Source organism: Natrix helvetica, assembly GCF_964273705.1.
Source record: "Natrix helvetica genome assembly, chromosome: 2".
Lineage (NCBI taxonomy): Eukaryota > Metazoa > Chordata > Lepidosauria > Squamata > Natricidae > Natrix > Natrix helvetica.
In genome coordinates, this window is record NC_138552.1 from 17,301,387 (window position 1) to 17,325,119 (window position 23,733).

A 23,733-nucleotide genomic window follows, 5' to 3' on the forward strand; every position below is an offset into this window, starting at 1 on the left:
TTTCCTATTTTGTAAGCTCAGAGAAGGCGAGACTGAAGGGAAATACTTGGTTGCAGAAGGCATGAGACTTTGCCGGAGAAAATACATAGTCTCTACTGAGGTTCTAAATGAAAACAAATCTGTTTAAAAATGTTTTTAAATCATTTGATAAGATCTTCTGAAGTATCGGCTGTTTTGAATTGAATATCTATTTAATGTAAAACAAAAAGAAAACTATTTGTGACGTGACACAAAGTCTCTCAGAGGTGTCCACTGTTTGTAATTGAATATCACACTAGAAAGAAGAGCATTCTTAGAGGATCATTTTGTTTCTCTAAAAGCAATTCTCACTCCATTCCGGTTGCTTATTTTCAGGCCAGTGTTGGCAATTCTGGTTGTTTCTTGCCCTCTTCACCAACAATTTTAAAACAATGATTGGGGAAGATAGGTGCAATAGTAGAAAAATGTTGCGGGATTACAAAGTTATTACCATATTATCTGGATTCTCAAAAATTCCATAAAGGAAGCAGAGCAATTATACAATAAAATCTCACATAGAAATGGTTTTACTGAGGCCAGGAAATTAAACACTATTGTCCCAGCTATGAACAATGTAAGAAAGGTTTGGTAGGGCTTAATGTACAAGATAAGAAGCTATTCTATACTGATCTCTCATGGTTTCCTACAGCAGAGGTGTTGGAAGTTATGCTCTGGAGTTAACAGAGCATATTTCCACATTGGAAGAATGGGACTACAAAGCAAATTAGGTTGCTTAAGGTCTGTTGCCTAAGCAACTCTTATTTGCCAATGTGACAAAGCTTCCGTCTTTTCCCAAGTTGTAGAAGATATAATTGAGGAAGAATTGTAGAATTAGGTCTGTACATTGCTAATGCATTTCAGACCATATTGTTTTTATGGGAGAAAAAAGAAAGCATTTATTTACTTTTCCCTGTTAAATTGAGTACAGATGGTCCTCGATGTACAACAGTTTGTTTAGTCACCGTTCAAAGTTACAGCCGCACTGAAAAAAGTGATTTACAAATGCTTTTCACGCTTACAACCGTTGCAGCATCCCCATGGTCATGTGATCAAAATTCAGACGCTTGGCCACTGATCCATATTTATGACCATTGCAGTATCCCAGGGTCACGTGATCCATTTTTTGTGACCTTCTGACAAGCAAAGTGAATGGGGAAGTCAAGATTCACTTAACAGCGCTGTTACTAACTTAACAACTGCACTGATTCACTTAACGAATGTGGCAAGAATGGTTGTAAAATGGGGCAAAACTCATTTTTTAAATCAGTTTGTGGTTGTTTTTTAATTTGTTGATCTTTCTTCCTTTCTTTTTTGCTTTCCTGCTCCCCCCCCCCCTTTTCCTCTTGCCGATTATACTACAAATCCCATACGGAGTAGTATTCAGATTCTTCTTTCTCTTTTAATTCTTTTGTGAGCCTATCCATCTTTACACATTCCAATATTTTTATTGCATTTTCTTCTGTTGATGTGTTATTATTTTTCCAGTTTTGTGTGAATGTAATTCTCGCTGCCGTGATTGTGTATAGAATTAAGTATCTAACATTTTTTTCATAATTTCCTTTTATAATTCCTAACAGAAATAATTCCGGTGTTTAGTTCAATTTGGTGTGTGGTAATCTCCTCCAGCCAATCTTTTATTTTTATTTTTCCGATATAAGTCACTTTTTTCAGTGATGTTGCAACTTTGAAAGGTCACTTAACGAACCGTTGTAAGACGAGGACTATCTGTCCAGTGTTTTGGATTTGATTCAGAAAAAGCGATTCATCAAGATAGAATGCGTCTGAAATTCTTCAAATGAGTCGGGCTCATGAGTGCCCTTTGCAGCCATTGGTACAATTTTTGGAATTGATTCTAAACTGCTGCACTGCTTTAATATACAGGCATGCAAATGACTAGCGTGTGGGTATATAAAAGGATTTTATTTGATGGACTATTTTATCTTTTTGGCATTTATACTGTGATCATCCTTCAACAAATGTAATTATGATAATCTCTGTTTTGCAATAATATTTGGAGAGAAGCGAGTTACCCATTCCAGCAGTGCAAACTAAGGAGTCCTTTTTCAGTTTTTCAAGATTACCAATTGGTTTTGTCAGTTTACCTAATTTGGGGAGAGCAAATCCAATAAAAGGCAAAAATATTGAAGGAAATATTTTTGTTGTTAGATACTGTAATGGTAAATTTGGACGAAGCAAGGAGGGGTGGTGGATAAATAGAGCCTCATAATTTGCTGTTAATAGGATTTTTGAGTCACCTGGTATGTAAGCTGTTCACTCCATTCCAACTCTTCATTTTGCCTATGATATTCAGATGTTTATACCTCAGATCTAAATAGGCTGCTCAAATAATTTTGCCAAGCCAATTTAAAATTTCACTGATTTACTAGCAAATTGATTTCCACAGTAGGTGTTTTCAGAGCATATATAAACTCTAATTTATAAAGATGAAAGAGAAAGAGAGGAGAGGAGATAAACTGGTTGTTTATATGTCTTCCCTCTTCCTTACCCGCTATCTTTGCTTCTAATTTGATTTAGCATTATACTGACCTTTGTGATTAAGATGGATTGCAGTTAGTTTGACACATTTTTTTTTAATTTGAAAAAATAGAAACAAAACTTAAAATGTGCCTGATGTTTTAGAAAGGGATGTTTTGAAACACCAGTATTTTTCTTGATTTGTTCCCATCTCCAAACACCATTTATTCCCTCTGGTTTACAGCAGAGATCATCAAGTAGAGGTACTCACAATGCATGATCACATCTGTGGAACTCCCAAATTAAATATAAACTATTTGTGGCTCAGTGGCTAAGACGCAGAGCTTGTCTATCAGAAAGGTCGGCAGTTCGAATCCTAGCACCACGTAACGGAGTGAGCTCTTGTTACTTGTCCCAGCTTCTGCCAACCCAGCAGTTCGAAAGCACATTAAAAAAATGCAGTAGGCATACAAAATGTCCCATCGTTGAATGTTTTTACCCCAAAATAAATTGTTTCAACTTTGGAATAAATTACTGTATTCCAGGTGCAGGAAGTGCTCATCTTACAACCAATTGTTTACCAAACATTCAAAGTTAACAGCGACACTGAAAAAAGTTACTTACTTTGGTTTGCTCATCATTTCCAACCTTCCAAGCCAGCTTCCAACGAGCAGAGTCGGGGGGGGGGGGGGAGCCAGATTCACTTAACATCTGCAATGATTCACTTAACAGTGAGGCATGACTCACTTAACAATTGCCTTCCTTAGCAATTAAAATTCTGGTCCCAGTCATAGTCATATGTTGAGGATTATCTATATTACCAAAGGGGTCAGATCCAGTGGTGGGTTCCTACCAGTTTGGACTGGTTCAGGCGAATTGGTAGTGGTTTGGCGGCCTGGGTCACTGGAACCGGCAGCAACCCAGGCCTGCCACGCCCCCAAACCAGTTCCCTGGGCAGCGGCGCCATCTTGTTTTTCAGTTCAATTTTAATTGCAATGCGCATGCGCGCGTAGCTGACATCAAGCACGCGCAGCACACACATGAGGGAACCGGCAGTAGTGCCTGCCGGAACCCACCCCTGGTCAGATCTCAAAATCAACCAATCCATGGGTCAGCACCTTCGTGAAACACTCAGATTGGCTCATTCCCTGATTGGAATAGTCCATTCTAGGATTGGAACATTGCATGATATTTTACATGTCCCTACTTAATACCTAGCAGTTCAAAAGCATATAAGCGTGAGTAGATTGATAGTTAATTAATAGGTACCACCTTGGTGGGAAGGTGAGAGCATTCTGTGTGCCTTTGGTGTATAACCATCCTTGCCACATTACCACAGAAATTGTCTTTGGACAATTGTGCCTCCCTTGGCCCAAACATTAGAGATGAACACTGCACCCCAGAATTGGACATGACTGGACAAGGAAATCTTTTCCTTTTTACTTAACACATTGCTGCCCACTACTAAGATTGACTTTTGAAATTGGCCGTATAATCCTAAAATTAAATTAGAACTGGATGCATGGTGCTTTTTTACATGTGCATGTATTAAGTTATTCCAGATAAGCTTCTTATTTGATTAGCTAGCTAGCTACATTTTATTTTTAAGTCATCAGAATGAAAAATTGTGGGTTTTTTTCATAGTGGACATGGTATAATTTGAATGCATCCATATTTAAACATAATAATTTCCAGTTTTGTATGTCGTGTAGGGAGAATTAGGTACATGCAAATTAATCCCTTTCCTTCTTCATCTAACAGAGGAAAATCTTTAAAAAAATTCTTGTCCCATTTCTGGAACATATTTACATCGTCATTCTTTCTTTGGTATTCATTGGACCCTGAATATACTTATTTAGAATTATTATTTTAATTTCTGTTAAGAATTTTTCTTCTGAAACTTTTTCCTGTACAGATCAAACATTATAATTATGATTCTCCAACAGGTGTTTTCTTGTCTCCTATCCCTAGCGAGGGACACAGAGTTCTTTTTTGTGTTAGAATGCTGAACAAATTGAGCTACATTGAGTACCGAGATTGAGTTAAATGTTTTAATGGAACTTTTGTGATACTATTTTACAATATTAAGCTTAGTAAAGAACATGGAGAAGAATTTTTCAGTGAAATGCATACAGTAATTTTTTTCAGATACTCTATGCTAATTATCTTTTTCATTCAATGCAATGTGGTGAACTCATTAAATAGAGCTAAAATTAGTAGTTTCGATAATTTTGACGATGTTGTGCTGATATGTTTTAACTGTATATTATATTAAATATTTCTGGTATGATTAGTCAAAATTGTAACCGTTTCCATATTTGCACCAAAGACAAATTCCTTGTGTGTCCAATCACACTTGACCAATAAAGAATTCTGTTCTGTTCTATTCTATTTATGAATTTTCAACATAAATTAGAGACAAAGGACTGGAAGAATAGCCAGTAAAAAATAACAACATAAGCTTTATTTCCACTGATGGGTTTCATGATTATTTTTTAAATCAGAAGGGTGTTGGTTGAAACGTATAGATAGCGTTTTGAAAGAACAAAAGGTGCTGACATAAAATTTGTTCTGTTTTGCAGATTGACACCTAAAAAGCTAACGTGACCATGGGAGATATGAAGACTCCAGACTTCGATGATCTGCTTGCCGCCTTTGACATACCAGATATGGTTGACCCAAAAGCGGCTATTGAATCTGGCCACGAGGATCATGACAGCCATATAAAGCAGAATGTCCATCCGGAGGATGATTCCCACGCACCCTCCTCATCTGACGTGGGTGTAAGTGTCATTGTGAAAAATGTGCGGACAATTGATTCCTCTGAAGGAGCAGAGAAAGACAACCACCATTCCACAGGCAATGGGTTGCACAACGGTTTCTTAACGGTATCCGCTCTAGAAAGTTTTAATAAAGAGGAAGGCAAATCGCTCAAAGACGAGGGCGCCGTCTCGGAAAATACACTGAAAGAGTCTGCCTTTAACCAATTTAGTCCCATCTCAAGTGCTGAAGAGTTTGACGATGATGAAAAAATCGAGGTGGACGATCCCCCAGATAAAGAGGACATGCGTGGAAACTTCAGAACAAACGTATTAACAAGGTCTGTCTCCCAACAGGACTATGAGAAGTTAAAAGTACTTGGAGGAGAAAACCTAATGAAACACGGAGTTGCAGGTTCAGGTAATTCTGATAAACCCAAGGTGTCTAAAAGAGACTCAGAAACAAACCCATCACCTTTAGGTCACTATGAACCCTTTAAAGCTAGGAAGATAGATGACAAGCTGCTTAAAGAAAACTCCGAGAAGCTCCTTGAAAACAGAGCAGTCGATGGGAAAATAAATACAGAGAAAGGAGACGCAACCCTTACCAGTCTTTCCCAGGCTAAAGCAAAATCCTCAGCAAAACTCTCTTCCTGTATTGCCGCAATTGCAGCTCTAAGTGCTAAAAAAGCAGCCACGGACACTAGCAAAGACCCACAATCCAATTCAAGGGGATCCTCTCCCTTGCAGAAAGATACCAGTGAAAGCCCCCGTGCTGTGGACAAATCCCCCGAGTCTCAGAGTCTCATTGACTGTGCAAAAAAGCCCCCTGTCAAACAACCCGACAGTCCCAGGAGCATATCAAGTGAAAACAGCAGCAAAGGTTCCCCACCATCGCCTGCAGGCTCGACGCCAGCTATCCCCAAAGTGCGCATCAAAACCATCAAGACGTCCTCGGGGGAGATCAAGAGAACGGTCACGCGTGTGTTGCCCGAAGTTGATTTGGACAGCGGTAGGAAACCAGAGCAAGCAGCTTCCATGGTGGCTTCTGTGACGTCGTTGCTGTCTTCCCCGACTTCTGCTGCAGTTCTTTCTTCTCCCCCCAGGGCACCTCTCCAATCAACAGTGGTCACGAACGCGGTGGCTTCTGCAGAGCTCACTCCCAAACAAGTCACCATTAAGCCTGTGGCAACTGCTTTCCTTCCCGTTTCGGCTGTCAAGACGGCAGGGTCACAGGTGATCAATCTGAAACTTGCAAACAACACCACGGTGAAAGCCACCGTCATATCCGCTGCTTCGGTGCAAAGCGCCAGCAGCGCCATCATCAAAGCCGCCAACGCTATACAGCAGCAAACAGTTGTGGTGCCCGCCTCAAGCCTTGCCAGCGCAAAACTTGTGCCAAAGACGGTCCATCTTGCCAACCTTAACCTACTGCCTCAAAGTGCTCAGGCCACCTCCGAACTCCGCCAAGTGCTCACGAAACCTCAGCAACAGATTAAGCAGGCAATAATTTCTGCAGCCGCGTCTCAGCCTTCGAAAAAAGTGTCTCGGGTTCAGGTGGTGTCCTCTCTCCAGAGCTCTGTCGTTGAAGCTTTCAACAAGGTGCTCAGCAGTGTTAACCCCGTCCCGGTTTATATCCCGAACCTTAGCCCTCCTATAAATGCGGGCATTGCTTTACCGACACGCGGTTACAAGTGTTTGGAATGCGGCGACTCCTTCGCCCTTGAAAAAAGCCTGGCCCAGCACTACGACCGGAGGAGCGTGCGGATCGAAGTCACCTGTAACCACTGCACAAAAAACCTGGTTTTCTATAACAAATGCAGCCTCCTTTCTCATGCACGGGGTCACAAAGAGAAAGGGGTGGTGATGCAGTGTTCCCATTTGATTCTGAAGCCGGTTCCTGCCGATCAGATGATAGCTTCTCCCACAAGCAATAGTTCTGTTACGTCGTCCATTCTTCCGAATCCGACCGGAGTGAGCACCCACACCATAACAAAGATCCAGTCCGGCATAACTGGGACAGTCATATCGGCTCCTTCAAGTACGCCTGTTCCACCAGCCATGCCTCTAGATGAAGATTCTTCGAAGTTGTGCAGGCATAGTCTGAAGTGTTTGGAATGTAATGAAGTTTTCCAAGATGAAACGTCTCTAGCCACCCACTTCCAGCAGGCTGCAGATTCAAGTGGACAAGTACAGTATCTTATGTTTACATTCCATATTTTTGCCGTGTGCAAAAAAACTTTTGGATGGGGGCTTTTTCCTAGCTTTCTTATAAGCGTAAGCTATCTTTATAGCAAAGCAGTGGAAGGGTGATTTTAAATTGGGAGGAATTGTTTAGAAATTGGTTACTGCTTTGAAAGGACAAAAGGGGCTTGGAATTCCTACTTAGTCCTTTATTCAATTAGAATACAAGGATATAGTTATCTCTTTAGATCTATGCTGAAAAGTCAGAATTGAGTTATCATAGCCCAGAAAACAAAAGGTAAAGTCAACTGTAAAACAGTAAAACGGTGTGTCTTAACTCTAGCCACTTTAAGAACTGAGGACTTCAGCTCCCAGAATTCTGGGAGTTGAAGTCCACACATCTTAAAGTGACCCAGTTGGGAAACACTGCAGTAAAACATTTCTGCAGGGTTAGTGCAGAATCTGCTAATGAAGGTTATAGACTAAATCCATAACTATGGAACTAGCTCATTTTCCTTGTCTCTCTGACTTTTGTTGGGATCTGGAAATGGAGTGAATTAGAAAAAAGATGCTACCTTTCTCTCCACACCCTTTTCTGCCTTTCTACAGATTGTTCTTGTGGTTCCAAGCAACTTTTTTTTAAAGGATAACAATGGTAGGAATAAGCATTATGTAAATTACAGCTCAGGCCCCATTATATGATTATCGGTTTACATATATCGTTCTTCAGCATGATGATTGTAGATATCAGGTGCAAATTGCGGTGTGGTCTAGTGGTTAAGGCACCAACCTAGAAAATGGAAAGCACTGAATTCTAGTCTCTTCTTAGGCATGAAAGCTACCTTGGTTACTTTAGGCCTGTAATGGTGAACCTATGGCACCTGTGCCCGAAGTGGCACGCAGAGCCATGTTGCCTGGCACATGCGCTGTCGCCCATTCATTTTCCTGCTTTCCGGCACGGATGCGCGCATGATGATCGGCTGGCCTTTGTGCTACAGCAGTGCCGGAAAGTGGAAGAGCTGATCTTCTGTTTTCCGGCATGAGCATGCGCACTAGCCAGTTGGTCATCGCGCACGCATGCGCACCAGTGAACAAGTCTAGCTGGCTGGTGCACATGCACCCACTGGAAACTGGAAGTGCATTTTCCAGTGTGCGCATGCCCCCTGGCTGACGCACATGCTCGTCTTCCGGGTCGCATCCCAGACAAGTGGGCATGCGGGCTCCCTTTTCAGCACTCGGTGCTGAAAAGATTCACCATCACTGCTTTAGGCCAATCACCAGGAGACTGTGAGTTATAGTCCCAGTTTAGGCATGAAGACCAGTTCAATGACTTTGAGCCAGTCACTCTCCTTCAGCCCAACCTACCTCCACTCGGTTGTGGTTATTGAGAAAACAGGAGGAAAATGGAGTAATAGATAAGTTTACCACCTTGTGTTATTTATAAAAATAACAAAAGGAATATATAACTAAAAACAAAAGTGCAGAAGGCAACAATTCCTATAAATCTTAAGACACACAATAGAAAGAAGCTGTTTGAGAAATAGCTGTGTTAGAGGTTTTGTTGGCATCGTTACTGAATATTCCATGTTGGACATTTTCAACATGAATAAATATGAGGGAATGAAAAGCAAAGTGGCAGCAAAAGACCGTTCATTCTTTGCTGAGATTTAAAGAGTTTTTTCATGTGACATTTGGTTTTGACAATCAAGAGTTACTTAACACATTTTCTGTTTTTATAAGTGCTTGAATTTATGCTAAGCAAATTTTGCTATTTACTCAATTTGCATAATGCAACCTTATTTATGGGAACTTTCCAGTTCATCAATCAACTGATGTAACCATTTCCTTTTTTAAAAATCTCAGTTAAGCTTTTTCTATATAGTTTCCTTATTCTGGCCTTTAGTCTTTTCAGCAATATTTTTGCATGAAGTCCATGTAACAATATGTCTGCTGTGATATATAGGCCTCTCACTTTTGTGTGTGTGTGTGAAGTTGGCAATTAATAGTCCTTGTTTCCTTTTACATGGCAGATTTTGTGCTTGGCTCAACAACTTCTATGCTAAATGGGTTTTAATGGGATAGATGGAATAACTCTATATCCTCTGCCAAAATGGATTTTGCATTAAGGATTTACAGTGGTGGCAACAATACAAACGAAACATCCCAAATGCTAATAGATGTTCTTCCAAATAATTGACATTTTCCTACTTACTGACAACAAAAGAAGAAATAAGCCCAGCTATCTATCTTTACTTCATTTCTTTAAACCTTCTCTGGCAATTGACTGTCCAAGTAAAAAATGTGGCACAAGTTTTAAAAAGAGAAAATACTGTAAATGGTTGTACGTTGTATGCAGAGTGAGGAAAAACTATCCAAGGCCTCTTGTATGCCTCAGAGGCATTCATGTTTCTTCTGGTGAAGAAAAAGAATAAATATAGATTCTCAGTCTGAATAGTTTTTATTTCAGCTTGTGATAGATGTGGAGGAATAAGAACAATTCCATTTAAAATAGGTTTACCTGCAATTTTTCCCTAGCAGCCCTTGATTTCATATTTATTTATTTAAAACATTTATACAGGTAGACCTATGACCTCAGTTATGACCCCAACTTTTCTGTTGTTAAGCAAGACATTTGTTAAGTGAATTTTTCTCCCATTTTATAACCCTTCTTGCCCCAGTTGATAAGTGAATTACTGCAGTTGTTAAGTTAGTAACATGCTTTCTTAAGTGAATCTGGTTTTCTCATTGACTTTGCTTACCAGAAGATCTCAAAAGCTGATCACATGTGACCCCCAGGCAGTGGTGGGTTGCAGGCGGTACGCCCCGGTACGGGCGTACCGGAGCACCGGGTACCGTTCCGGTACGGTGCTCCAGAGGGCCTACCTGCCCACCCGAGCTCCTTACCTGTCCTTTAAGCCTTTGGCGCTTCCATACATGCGCATGGATGAATAAACATTAATTGCTCTCAAAGTCACTGAATTTTTTTTAGTACTTTTGATTTCTTTTTGTCTCAGTAGATGTAATGGAATGTTTGGCATTGGGAAACAGGGAAGAGATGCTATCTAGAAAACAGGTAGACAAAGAGAAGCAGGAGCCCCCAGGGACTTATTACTCAGAGAAAGAAAATTAGGGGAACCCCCCTCCCCCCAATGAAATAAGCCGTTGAAAATGGCGTCATCAGAAAGTTTGTAGATTCAGACTTGCAAGAGTCTGCTAATGTAGACTCACAATAAAATAGAATCAGTTCATTTTCTCCTGTTTCCTGTTTGATTTAGCTATGAGGGCTGACTCAATCTTGCAAGTCTCCTACTCTTTTCCCAAGAGAGGAATTTCAAGAATGGTGTCCAATCCTCAAGGAACCCTTCTAACCGCTGAGTGTCTGGCAGCCGTGTTTTTAAAACACCAACAGCAAATAGATGTACAGATGACTACCTTATGGAATTCCATGATAACAACTAACACAGTAACTGGAGAACACTTTGCCTCGACCCACAGCATCACAACAGTGCCGTAGAATCTTGGAGAGGACCAGGATCAAGTCCATATTTTGGTTCCTGGTGTGAGATGTCATTGTCAGGCAGACCAGTGGAATTTCCCGCTGATCACACCAAAATAACTTTTGCGTTGAGCTTGCTGAGGGAAGCAGCAGCCAAGTGGACAATGCTGTTGATTGAGACAAAGAGTAAGGAAATATATTTCAGACTTTAATTTATTTGTTGATGATGTGGGGTGGAATGAATTAGCCCTGACGATCAGTTCAGAGAAGGGCTGACTGATGACCTGAGAGATGAAACTGGTGAGGTAAAGCACCACAAATATCCTGGAAGAGCTCTGTCAATGTGGTATAATTATAGGTGCCCAACTGAAGGATTTGAGGCAGAGGAGAAACAGGAAGGAGAAATGAACCTGCAGCCTATCTTCCCACATTGGGTCATTCCTCCCAATGATGTCAGAATGCAGCGTGGAAAGCCCAGGCAAATTGGACTAACTGATAATCCTGTGGTTGGGAGAGAAGGAAAAGAAAAGATCAAGGACTATGTTTTTAAAGTGAGACACTTGGACACCTAGCCAGATCGTGCCTAGTAAAAGTGCCAACCACAACAATAAGATGCAGAACTTGTAGAGCAATGGAGCACGAAGTCAGAAAATCCCCAGCTTGATCCCGGACAGCATCTCAGGGAAACTTCACCAGCTCTCACTCCTTGAAGCTTTCTCTCAATTTGACATTTACATCTCATGTGTCCCACAACAAGCTTCCAGACCCTCTCTCACACAAGTCAGAAGATGAATGTCCTTAATCTCCCCCTCCCTCCCTCCCTCCCTCCCTCCCTCACTCTCTCTCTCTCTCACACACACACACCAGCAACAATCCTGCAACCAAGCAACATTGAGTTTCACCCTAAGGCAAATCAACACAAAAGGCTGGGAGCAGTAAGGCAAGTTGTTGATTTCTGAGTGAATTAAGATACAGCAGAAGCAGGATGCATACTACAGAGCCCAGGTAAATGAACTCAAGGAAGCCCAGCAAGGTACTGTTTCACTTTTTCACAATGGCAAAAGGGTGTTCTAACCTAAGCTTCCTGAGACAGTAAAAAGCACACACTTAGTCCCAAAAATCCTCTTCTTATTTCAATGGCTGTGAATTATGTTCATTCACAGCCCGTAATGAGTCACAAATAGTTTGTAAAGAGTCCAACAGAAGTCTGCCAAAGTCTTTCGAGATAAGGCTGATAAGCACCCACCTTTATCTCCCTTGAAATGCTGCCAAAGACCTAATTGCCAATTAGCTTTGCAAGGCCACACAGAGCACAGAGTCCAAATGGAGCTTCAGAATTGAAACCGACCAGAACGAACAAAGTTGCTTCTTGCAAAGGCTCATGTTCCTTTGCTCCTCCTTTATGGCTTATGGGAGAGGCCAATCGTCTCCAAGCTTTACTCCCGAATCACCCCTTTTGTCTTAATTGTTCTTGCCTTCTGGCAGCTTTGCACATGCATGCACTGGGAAGAGGCTCCCCCTGTTCCTCTGCCTTGCTGACGTCTGACTGGGGGCTCTGGAGGGAGCACATAACTCCAAGATGATCCTGGCCCACTCTCTGCCTCTGATGCAGAGCCCTCGTCTGAGCCTTCCCCAGACTCCAGGACAGCCTCATTTTCCTCCCAAACCTCCTCACTGTCCAACTCTGCTGCCAGCTCCGCCGGCCACCGGCAGACCACAACAAAGGGCAGGTATTGCACAATAGGCGTTTATATACTGTATGCCTCTTCCTCCAGGGGAGGAACTACCTGTGACACAACAACAAACAGCAGAACATGGGGATATTCAAAACCCAACAAAGAGCCCTCAGAGAATGTTGGTGGTCCCGCATCCATGGAGATAGAAGGGATCAGGTTTCCTTTTGTCATGTACGCCAAAGAGCAAAGCCAATCCCTGGTAAGTCAGCAAGATTGTTTTCAATTGCTAAATACACCAAGGAAGATTGTGTTTCTAGATTTCTTCACTGATCTTCCTCTGATGCGGAATTATATTACCTTATTTATTATAGTGGATTTGTTTACCAAATTGGCCCATTTCATTCCTTGCAAAGGTCTTCCAATGGCCCCCAAAATAACTCGGTTTTTTAAAATGTCTTTAGATACAAAGGATTAGTCAATCATGTCATAACTAAACTGTAGTCAATTTACTTCCAAATTTTGGAAGACCCTTGCAATTGTTAAATATTAAAATTCATCTTCTGGCTTTCAACAGAGAAACTAAAAAGATTAACCAGCTCCAAATATTGGAGCAATATTTAAAATGTGACATTTCTTACCAGACAATCGGACTGCTTACAACAATGCTGCATACTCTATTGGTGTGTCTTCATTCCAGGCAACACATGAATTCTACCTGTTTTACCAACATCCAGGAAAGAAAGTGATGTTCCTCACACAGCACAGATTTCTTTTGGAGAAGCAAGAAGTCCAAGAAGAACAGGTCAAACTGACAAAGATACGTACAAAAAAGCAGCAGTTGCACATAGACATAAGAAGACTAAAATTGCTGAAGGAGATTTAATATGCCTTTCTTCAAAATGTTTAAATTCTGAGAGACCTTCCAAGAAATTAGACTCAAAATGCATTGGTCCCTTTCCAGTGACTAAAGAAAGCAACCCAGATCAGGATTGTATGACACCTGTCATCCCAATTCGGGCAGATGCTTTACAGGACACCTGGTGTGCTTGTGGAGAGTTGCCAGAAGACAGAAGTGATAACAGTTATGTTATGTTCTCACAACCCACAACCTATTTCTCCTGGGGATTTGGGAGAGGAGGATGTGTCGAAAGGTGAAAGTAATGTAAATGTGCGTATTGCCTTTGGGTATGAGGGGAAGAGATATTGCCTAGGGAACAACCAGACGAGAGATAGGAGCCCCCAGTGGCATAACAACCTGAGAATTTTTTTTTTAGAAAAGACCATCCCTAATGGATCAAGGACCTGTTCCCAAATTATGTCAAAAATGGAAGTCTTCCAGGAGTGAAAAACTACCGGTTCGGGCCGGTTCACCCCAACCAGTAGTTTAAAAATGCTACCGGTTCAGGTGTAGCGGTAGTTCCAACGATCAGCTGTGGAACAACCAGTTGTGCCGCGCGATTTAGATTCACTAGAAAGGAGGAAATCCTGCTTTCTAGTGAATTTAAATCGTGCGGCACAGGTGTTCCCCCCTCCTCGCTGTTCTATTTACTTTTGCAGACTCAGAAAAGGCTTCTTAGTGCATGCGGTGCACATGTGCGTGAAGCGAATGAGTAGCAGACTTCAGAGTATTTCACCCCTGAGGTCTTCATGCAGTGAACTCAGTATATCAAATCAAGAATGGCCGCCTTCCCTGTGTAGCATTTATTTGTAACCATTGCCACTGTTCCTGCTATCTTACAGAGTGACCAGGTAGTATGGATTTAAGGTTTTGGCCCTTCAAGCTTCCTGGCTCTGCTGCTGTTGTTCGGTCTTGCTGTCCTCTTCTGAGGAAAGAGGCAGCGATGGGTTCAAGGAGTGTGTGTGTGAGAGAGATGGATGACATCCGCTATCCTCTTCTGGATTGCTTTGTGAAGAGTGGCCTCTTTTGCACAGTACATTTCATGCAGTCAACCACTACCTGAGTCAGAGCTACTTATTACCGTTTCTGGTAGCATTTAGCTATGGGTTGGATGAATGTTTTGATAAATATGTCTCTGCTTAGTCCAGAAGGCACCTAGTATCTCCTAAGACCATGATGGTGAACCTATAGCACATGTGCCAGAAGTGGCATGCAGAGCCATCTCTCTGGGCACGCCAGCTGTTGCATGTTGCTGTTCCAGGTTCTGGCGTGCACATGCATGCTGGCCATCTGGTCTTCATGCATGCATGCGTGCCAGAAACCAGAAGACCAGGTAACTGGTCACATGCACATGCCAGAAACTGGAAGGTCAGCTTCCTGCCACATGCATATGCACCGGGGAACTGCTCTTCCGGTTTCCAGCACTCCCGCACATGCACACCAGGGAGCTGCTCTTCCAGTTTCCAGTGCTCACTCAGTGCCGAAAAGATTCGCCAACACTCTCCTAAGACCTTTCCTGAGAAAGCAGACAAACTCCATGGTATCATTAGCTCCCCATTGCCTAAGCATGGACAGTGGCACCAGATTTGGTGTTATAACAAACAGTTTTGTGGTTGCCAGGACTTTGCCAGCAAGTTGTGTAATGAAACTTTTTTTATTAAGTTTTTTTATTTTAAATTTTCAAAACAAACACAACACAAAGAATCCTCCTTCTTTACATACTGTAGAAGTGTATCATTTGGTTACAAAAAGCTTTCGTGAGTCTCTTCCACTGTCATCACAAAATTCGTATTAACTCAAGTATTTTAAATCAGATATTTTTATACATATTACCATCATCATACCTCCATTTTCATTTGACTATAATTGTTTAAACGTCCTTCATCATAAAATGTACCAAGATTTAAAATCTGACCACATACTGGCATTTGTTATTTCTAATATTCTCCAATAAGACTATATCCTATTCTGACTAAACATCAGTAATATTTAGTAACAAAAATTTCTAATCCTCCTTTCCAAATCATTGCTTACAATTTACATCCAATTTCCTTATGTTGTACCCATACATATATATGCATTATCATTATCCCTCCTTCATTTAACTCTATCCATTATCATAGCATTTCCCCACCCTAATAGCCAAAACTTAGCTAAATTCAACAGTTCTTTTTTATTAACCTTTATATATAACCAAATAATTTCTAATCTTCCTTTCATAGGTACCATTCAATATTCATATCCAATTACTACTTCTCATACCAATACATATGTATACATTATTATCATTATCAGTTGTTTATTTAACCATATCTATTGTCACTAAATTTCACTAAATTTAACTAGTTTTAGAATATACACTTTCATCTATCAATCTGTACCTTTCCAGTAGCAAAACAATCTCATGTCTTCTGCCATTTGTGGTATCAGTCCCCTAATCATCTCCTTAATCAAATTTGCATGGACTCCTCTTTGCAACTCATTGCTTATTGAGTCTCTCATGTAATTTTGATGCCCTTCTTCTGTTTCCTTAATCAGCTTATCTTTAATTGTCAGTGGTGGTATCAATGATGTTGCTAATAAATTTTCTCTCTTTAAATCCATAAATTCTTTTGTTTTTTCTTCTTCTGTATCTTGCCATCTGGGGTAGAGTTCCCCTCCATTTAATTCCTCTTTCCGTATTCCACTCTTTCCATTTCCAGACACAAACCAATCACCATAAATATCGACGGATTTGATTTCTTTGAGGTCATTTTTCTCTTCGGTTTTTAGGACTTTAACCTCCACTTTTTCCACTTGATAAACATCTCCAACTTCTTCATCATATTTTACTGTTAAGATGCTCTAGATTTTCCAACTTCTTCTCCGTCCTCTCAAATGTGTTTGATAATTTCTGAATTTCAAACATTATCTTTTGCAAACTTAAAGCTGCTTTCTGCTGTTGAAGTTGTGCCATAATTTCCAGCTGACAAATACTGCTGCTCTGGCTTGAAGGATTTTTACAAGGTTAAACATAAATTCACAGTAAAATCTTCTTTTCACTTTCTCTGGTTAGAGATATAGTTCAAAAGGACACCTGTGTAAACAATTTGTCCTTTGGTTCTTATCACTCTCTATAAACAAACTGTGAGACTTTGAATTGCCAAGCCAGACTGTTCAGTGAGGAAAGTGAAAGTGCTTTGTTCCCAATACACAAGCCTCCAGCCTCCGAGCAGCAGCACTAACTTTCCCTCTGTTGTTAGAATTCTCTTTGTTTCCTTCTTTTTTTTATATATTCCAAGTTAAAAAAATCAAAATCAAAATCTTGAGTAAAATAGAGGAGAAAAAGAGGAAAACACACGTAGTAATGAGGAAGGAGAATTTTAGTCCATAAGTTGCAAAAATAATTTTTAAAAAAGATAGAAGAAGAGCAAGATAACACACTGACCAAAACCATTCCAAGCTTATTTCTTCTGTTCTCGGATTTAAATTAATTTTAAGTTTTTTGTAGGCAGTCTCTTTTAAAACGGTAAAAATTCCTCACCAGCTGTAAACACTTTTTCTTTCCATTTCCTTCCATTCGGAGCCATCCCAACTTCATCAGCCATGGGGCTGTGCTTTTATTGCCAGCTAAAAGAACTTCTCCTGGGTCGATCAGGGACTTTGCGATGTCCCTGAGATCAGCAGGACATATTCTTCCCGTTCGCCATCTCTGTGGGATGGTTTAGGTCCAATTGGACCACCCAGCGATAAAAGTTTCAGCAGCGATCTCAGAGCATTGAGATTGCATGTCCGTCTCGTAGCGATGTTGGCTCCTCCTCTGTAATGAAACTTTTTTAAAGTACTCTCCTGCTTAGAGTGATTTAGTTGGGATTTTAAAACTCATTTGCTTATGGCTTGGACAACATGACTGACCCCAATCAAACCCAGGGCTGCTTTGGATTGAAATTAACTTTCCTGGCCAGGGCTCTCTGGGTTTTGATGTTCACATATTATTAGTCCACGTTAGTTCAGTGAAAGTTTTTGTTTGCCATCCTAGCCGTTAAGCAACTATACCAGGGATATTGACATGAGTGCCTATCTCTGATAAAGACAGCCTGGGTAATATTCATTCTCCTTTTTGTTGCTAGACCTTTCTAAATAAAAGACTCAAGTCTGGAGAGTTGACTGGTTAAGAAGGATAGGAGACGACAATCCTTTTTTCTCCCCAGAAAATTTTTGTTGTGCGTCTTCAGAAAGAAGACAAAACCTGCAAGAGGATGTGGAACTTCATGATGCAACTGTCACCTCTTTTTGTGTGCATTGACATGGAATGCATGTTAAAAGGATGTAGGACTAGCATTGTGATACTCCAGCCATCATCTTGCCCATTTTATTCCCTTCCTTCCTTCCCTCCCTCCTCTGCAGAAATTGCTGCATCAAGTGTTTCGCCCAACTGGAAAAGTTTTACAAACTCTTTTTGGTTTGGTTAAAAAAAAATTCAAGGCAGAAACTACCAAATGCCTTTTCACTGTTAGTAAATGTTGACCTAGAAGCCAACTAGCTAGGTAGCTAAGGCACGTTAACAGTTCTGGTGTAAGATGGGAAATGAATGGAAAATTAGGGGAATGTGCATGACGTCCACCCCCACTGCGTCATAATTTCTGAATCCTCCAAAATTGAATAATGATGGCAAATCCAAACAGAAAGAACCACTTTTGAAATACAGACACGCATTATCTGTAAACTAACATTGCTGTTCTGGGTACTTTTTATTATTGCCCAGGGACCTCCACCTGTTAGCTATTTTATACTCTCCTTCTGGGCAAGATTGTCCCCTCTGGTCCTGTGTAGTGCAATCCAGCAATGGACTCTCTGTACTAGATCAGCACCATTCTTTCTTTTATAGATGACATAGAATCATGTCATTAATATTTGTTTTTTTGGGGGGAAAACCTAACAGACATATCTGTAAGTCATTTTTATCAGTTGGATTGGTACATCAGTTGGGGACTGTTCTAAAAAAAATGACCCAGAAACATTTTAAATGGATAAAATAACAACAGCTATACCGGTACAAGAACAAAAAAAAAAGCTTCCTGTATGTTGTATCTCATTTGACTGAGAATTTTGTTCTGCTTCACCCCTAGCCATAGAAGCAAGTTGAAGAAGGCAGGGTATGCATCTTGTTTTGTCATTAAATCATCAATAGCCTCTATATTTTCATCAATCCTGGATTTCCTCTGGTTGTAATGAAATATTGATGTGATTTCTATCTATAGGGTGGACTAGAAGACCTCAAAGATACCTTTTGACTATGTTATTCTGTCAGGTCCCATAGCCTAGGGCCATGATGGTGAACCTATAGCACATGTGCTGGAAGTGGCACGGAGATCCATCTCTCTGGGCACGCCAGCTATTGCCTGTTGCTCTTCCGGGTTCCGGCGCGCACATCCACACCAGCCAGGTGGTCTTCACGTATGCATGCGTGCCAAAAACCAGGTGACTGGCACACATGGGCATGCTGGAAACTGGAAGCTCAGCTTCCCGGCACGTGCATGCATGTCGGGAAACTGTTCTTCCGGTTTCCGGCGCTCCCGCACATGCCCTTTCAATTTCCAACGCTCCTGTTTCGGCACTCGTTGCCAAAACGGTTCACCAACACTGGTCTAGAGTTTTCTTTGTGTTGACCTCCTAAATTGTGGAGTTTCTTGCAATAGTATTGTAATTAGTCACTGGTATGCCTTTGAAACTAGATTGTTGATCTCTAATAGGAGCATAGAATTATCGTCAGCTTGCGGCAAATTTCCTCTCTGGATATTTTATTGGAAGATTTAATTGTTATACCAGAATTGCAGTATTTTTCATTGGACTGAACATGATCTTGGTTTTTGAGAAGGAATCAGAGTGCTTGAAATCAATGCCATCCTGATAAGTTCTATCTAAACCAACTTAGAAGGATATAACTCTGTCTTGGGAAAATTGAGATGGTTTTGCTTTTATTTCTGACAAGATGGGAATCAAACTGTTGAGTCCTTGGTGCTTTCTGAGCTTGGACGTTTGCTTGCAATGTTTAATTACCTGACTAAGTAATATAATCAGTGCAGGAGTGGTGTATACTTACCTTCCCTACCAGTTCACAAATGTCAGCACACTCACACGTACCACCTCCACGCATGCGCAGATCCTTCCGTGCATGCGCTTTTGGTGAAAAAGGGGCCTAAATGGGATGCTATAGAACAGGGTGCGGGTGGGCGGAGCCTCCCTCTATTTCTGCAATCATTTCAGGAGATCCGGGCCGAACCGGTAGAATACCACCTCTGCATCAGTGGTAGTGAGTGTTTGCTTCATTTTTATAATGGTTGTTTGACCTGCAAGGGTGTGTGTGCTTTTTCCCTTGGTTTTACACACCATTCTAAAGAGACAATTTAAAAAAGCTAAGAAGGGGAGGGGGGAGACCAGAACACATCCATTCCAGGAACCAACAGCCAGATAAGCAGGGTAACCCCAGACAAACAGTCAAACAGAAAACAATGCTATAATCAACGGTACCAAGGAGAAAAACCACACCCCACCAACACCGGCAGCGCAGATACTTTATATAAATAGGGAGCAAACCCCCCTCACACACAACCACTAATGATGTTATCTAATTGCATAATGAAACATCTGCAAACTATCAAGGTCAGAGCACCAAAGATTCCACAGCTCAATCCTGAGCTACATATATTATCTTCTATCGAAATAAGATTATTTGAGCCTTGAGAGAAGATGCAGCAGCATGTTGAGAATACTGATTTAAATAATCACAGAGGAAGGTCTACTCTGCGCCTCTGTGATGGCCAAAAATCAGAGAGCTCCTTTTCAGTAAATTTTATTAAAAAGCATAAGCATTTGTGAGCTACAATCTCTTGCGATAGGCTAGTTTACGCCACACATATTATTCCTGTGGAAGAATGTAAAATAAAAGGGGCCATGCCAGATATCTGAAGTAGTTCAATTACGCACAGTTTGCGGGATCGTATCCTGCCCCATACATCCCTTCGGCCGATTCGCTCTCACAGGGAGGGACTCCTCCGGGTGCCGTCCACTAGGCAATGCCAGCGGGCGACGCCCAGGAGTAGGGCCTTCTTTGTGATGGGCCCGACCCTCTGGAATGACCTACCCCTGGACATCAGAACTATCACCGACCTCCGCTCCTTCCGTAAGAAGCTTAAAACCCACCTGTTCAATTTAGCCGGCCTGGCCTAATCCCAATTTTAGTCCCTCAAGTCTGCATTTTTAAATTTTTAGGGGTACGTTTTTTAGCTGGTTTTAACTTTTACTATTCTGTACAGCTGAATTTAGGTTTAATTCGCTTTTAAGGGTACTTAAGGGTATTTATCTTTTGTATTTGTTTTTAATGAGATGCCTGTACACCGCCCCGAGTCCCTTCGGGGAGAGGGGGCGGTCTATAAATTTTGAAAATAATAAATAAATAAGTTTATTTATCAAAAAAAAAAAATGATCGGAATGGTCTATCATATCTAGAGTGTAGTAAATTCAAATGGTTGAATGCGAAGAAGTTTGGAGCTGAAGGTGAGAGAAACTAACGGACAAGAAATAATTGACTAGCTGAAATCATTTCAGTGGCTGAGGGAGAGCTTGAATCTGGACTTCAGATTAATCTAACCCTTTAACCCTTCAGTCGAATTGGCTCTTCATTCTGTGTTGACTTAAAGCCTCTGTTCTGATCATAAAACATTGGCCTAATATGGCAAGTTGGCTGGGGGAGAGTGAAAGGCGTTTTCTTTTTAAAATACAAGGATCTTCATTAAAATGTAGAATTCAAATCCCATTTCCCACCTAGATAGGAGGAAAACCTGGAACAAATTGTTTTTATTAATGTAAAGGACACTAATATGGTTTAGATCAGCGGTCCCTAACCTTTTTGCCTCGGCAGACTGACAGGAGTGGTAGCAGAGGGAGAGGACATAGTTTCATGTGCTTTCCAGGGGTGGGCTGCTGGGGGGGGGCGGGCAATCCTCTAGCTGGGGTTCTGCCTGGTTTGGTGAACCACCAAATACCACCCCTGGCTGGCTCCGCCTACCATGCCCCTCCCACCTGCCCCACCCCTCCTAGGAGTCGCCACGCAGCCCGTTAATCATGCAATGTAAATGCGGAGGCCGTGTGGAGACTCAGGGAAGGTGAAAAACAGGCCTACCAGAGGTTCTGGCAGTCCAGAAACGGGCCTGTTACCGACCTCTGGAGGGCCTCCAGAGCCCAGGGGAAGCAGTTTTTGCCCTCCAGGGGGCTCGAAAAAAGCCTCTGGAACCTGGGGAGGGCAAAAAAATGGGCCTTCTGGAAGTTCGGGAACAGCACGTTTCCGGCCTCCAGAGCTTGGGAGAGGCCGTTTTCGCTCTCCCGGAGGCTCAAGGAAAGCCTCCGGAGCTTGGGGAGGGTGAAACACCCCGCCACCGCCATGGTGCAGGAGGCCGACCATGGCCGCACCCACCCAGCAACAGGGCAGCGAATCCGTTGCTGGAACTTTTGAGGCCCATCCCTGGTGGGTTTTGCTTTTACAAAACACAACTATGTGCACACGTTCTCACTTACCACTTCCACAGGCCGGCTCCAAACGGGTTGCAGCCCAGCACCGGGCCAGGGACCACGACTGGGGACCCCTGGTTTAGATTATCAGATTCTCCTTGTTTTAGAGATGGAGTTTAAACAAACACACGTAAAGGAGTTGTGGAAAGAATAAGAGATTGAAGGGAATAAGCCAGGGGATCTAAAAATATAATGGAAGTTTCAGTTTTCCAATGTATCATTAATTATCTATGAATAGTTGAATATATTATATCATTTAAAAAGATTAAAAAACTTTCGGAGATGGTTAAATTTTGAGCTGAAAATAAGTGGTCAGTATAGTATAAATCACAGATTGATACACTATATTGCCAAAAGTATTCACTCACAACTGATTCTGATTATGTGGATGGGTGAGCGAATACTTTTGGCAATATAGTGTATAAGCTATAATGAATTGATATTGAGAATCTATTCTCATTTAAATATCTCATGAAACTAAAATACAGACTGTGTACACGGAGAACCCCACATTTTGGATGAGGTACAAAATCCATGTATTAAGTTACACTCTAGAAATGGTTTCTATTTTGAAATTGAATTCTAGGTCAGCTTTATTTTTAAGGTGCGAAGTTATTCTAGTCCTTCACTCTTACTCCCACAACTTCATTAACTCTTCTTCTAAGGAGGAAATCAAACAATCTTTCCAGTCTAAATCACACTGGAATTTCAGTATGAAACATGCTAATTCAGTATGCTTTGATGGGATGTATAGTTTAGTAAAAGTTCAATTAAAAAAAGAGGGCAAATTGAAATCGGAATTCAGGCTTCATCATTAGTTTCATTGTAGTTTGGATCATTTTTCAGAATTGTTCAGCTTTTCAACATTGCTGCCAATTATGGCAAATGATTCAAAAGTTTCTAAACTGATTTTTAAAAAATATACAGTACTATAAATCCATAGAGGAATTTACTTTTTCCCTAAGAAGTCTATTTTCTTTTTTCTAAACCAAGTATTAGCAAGCTGTATGTCATCCCTTTGAGGCAGTACAGCAGAAAACCAAAACCATGTATTCTAACACTACCTTTATTGTAAGGTTAGAGTACTGTAACAGTATATTGCAAAAAGCACTTTCCCCCTCCCTGCCTTTACTTTCCAGAAAAGTTAGTCTTTTCTGAAGCCAGTTACTATCTATTTGCCTAACAAAGATTATTGTGAATTGAAATAGTAGAATGAACACCAAACATTTTGAAAGTATCTGATGCTGTCTCTCACTATTTCTTATATGGACTGATATAAGAAATATCTAATATGTCTTGTCTGACTCTTTTGTCTAGCAGGGGTCTCCAAACTTGGCAACTTTCAAGACTTGTGGACTTCAACTCACAGGATTTTTCAGCCAGCCATGGCTGACTGAGGAGTTGTGGGAGTTGACAAGTACAGGTAGTCCTCAGCTTACAACCATGATAGAGCCCAAAATTTGTGTTGTTAAGTGAGAAATTTGCTAAGTGAGTTTTGCCCCATTTTACTACTTTCTTCCCACTGTTATTAAGTAAATCATTGCAGTTGTTAAATCAGTAATATTGTTGTTAAGTGAATCTGGCTTTCCCATTGACTTTGCTTATCAGAAGGTTGTGAAATATGATCACGTGACCCTGGGACACTGCAATCGCCATAAATATGAACAAGTTGCCCATCAT

At 41.2% G+C, this 23,733-nt stretch overlaps 1 protein-coding gene across 3 annotated transcripts in view; it reads left to right on the forward strand.

The window, feature by feature from the left end:
• Positions 1-23,733, forward strand: part of ZNF532 (zinc finger protein 532) — a 73,127-nt gene that overhangs the window by 23,834 nt on the left and 25,560 nt on the right. For all 3 annotated transcript variants that reach the window (XM_081943618.1, XM_081943620.1, XM_081943619.1), the window contains exon 2: positions 5,076-7,442. In XM_081943618.1, coding sequence (XP_081799744.1) covers positions 5,103-7,442 — 2,340 coding nt within the window. In that variant the 5' untranslated portion in view covers positions 5,076-5,102. The remainder of the gene's footprint in view (positions 1-5,075; positions 7,443-23,733) is intronic.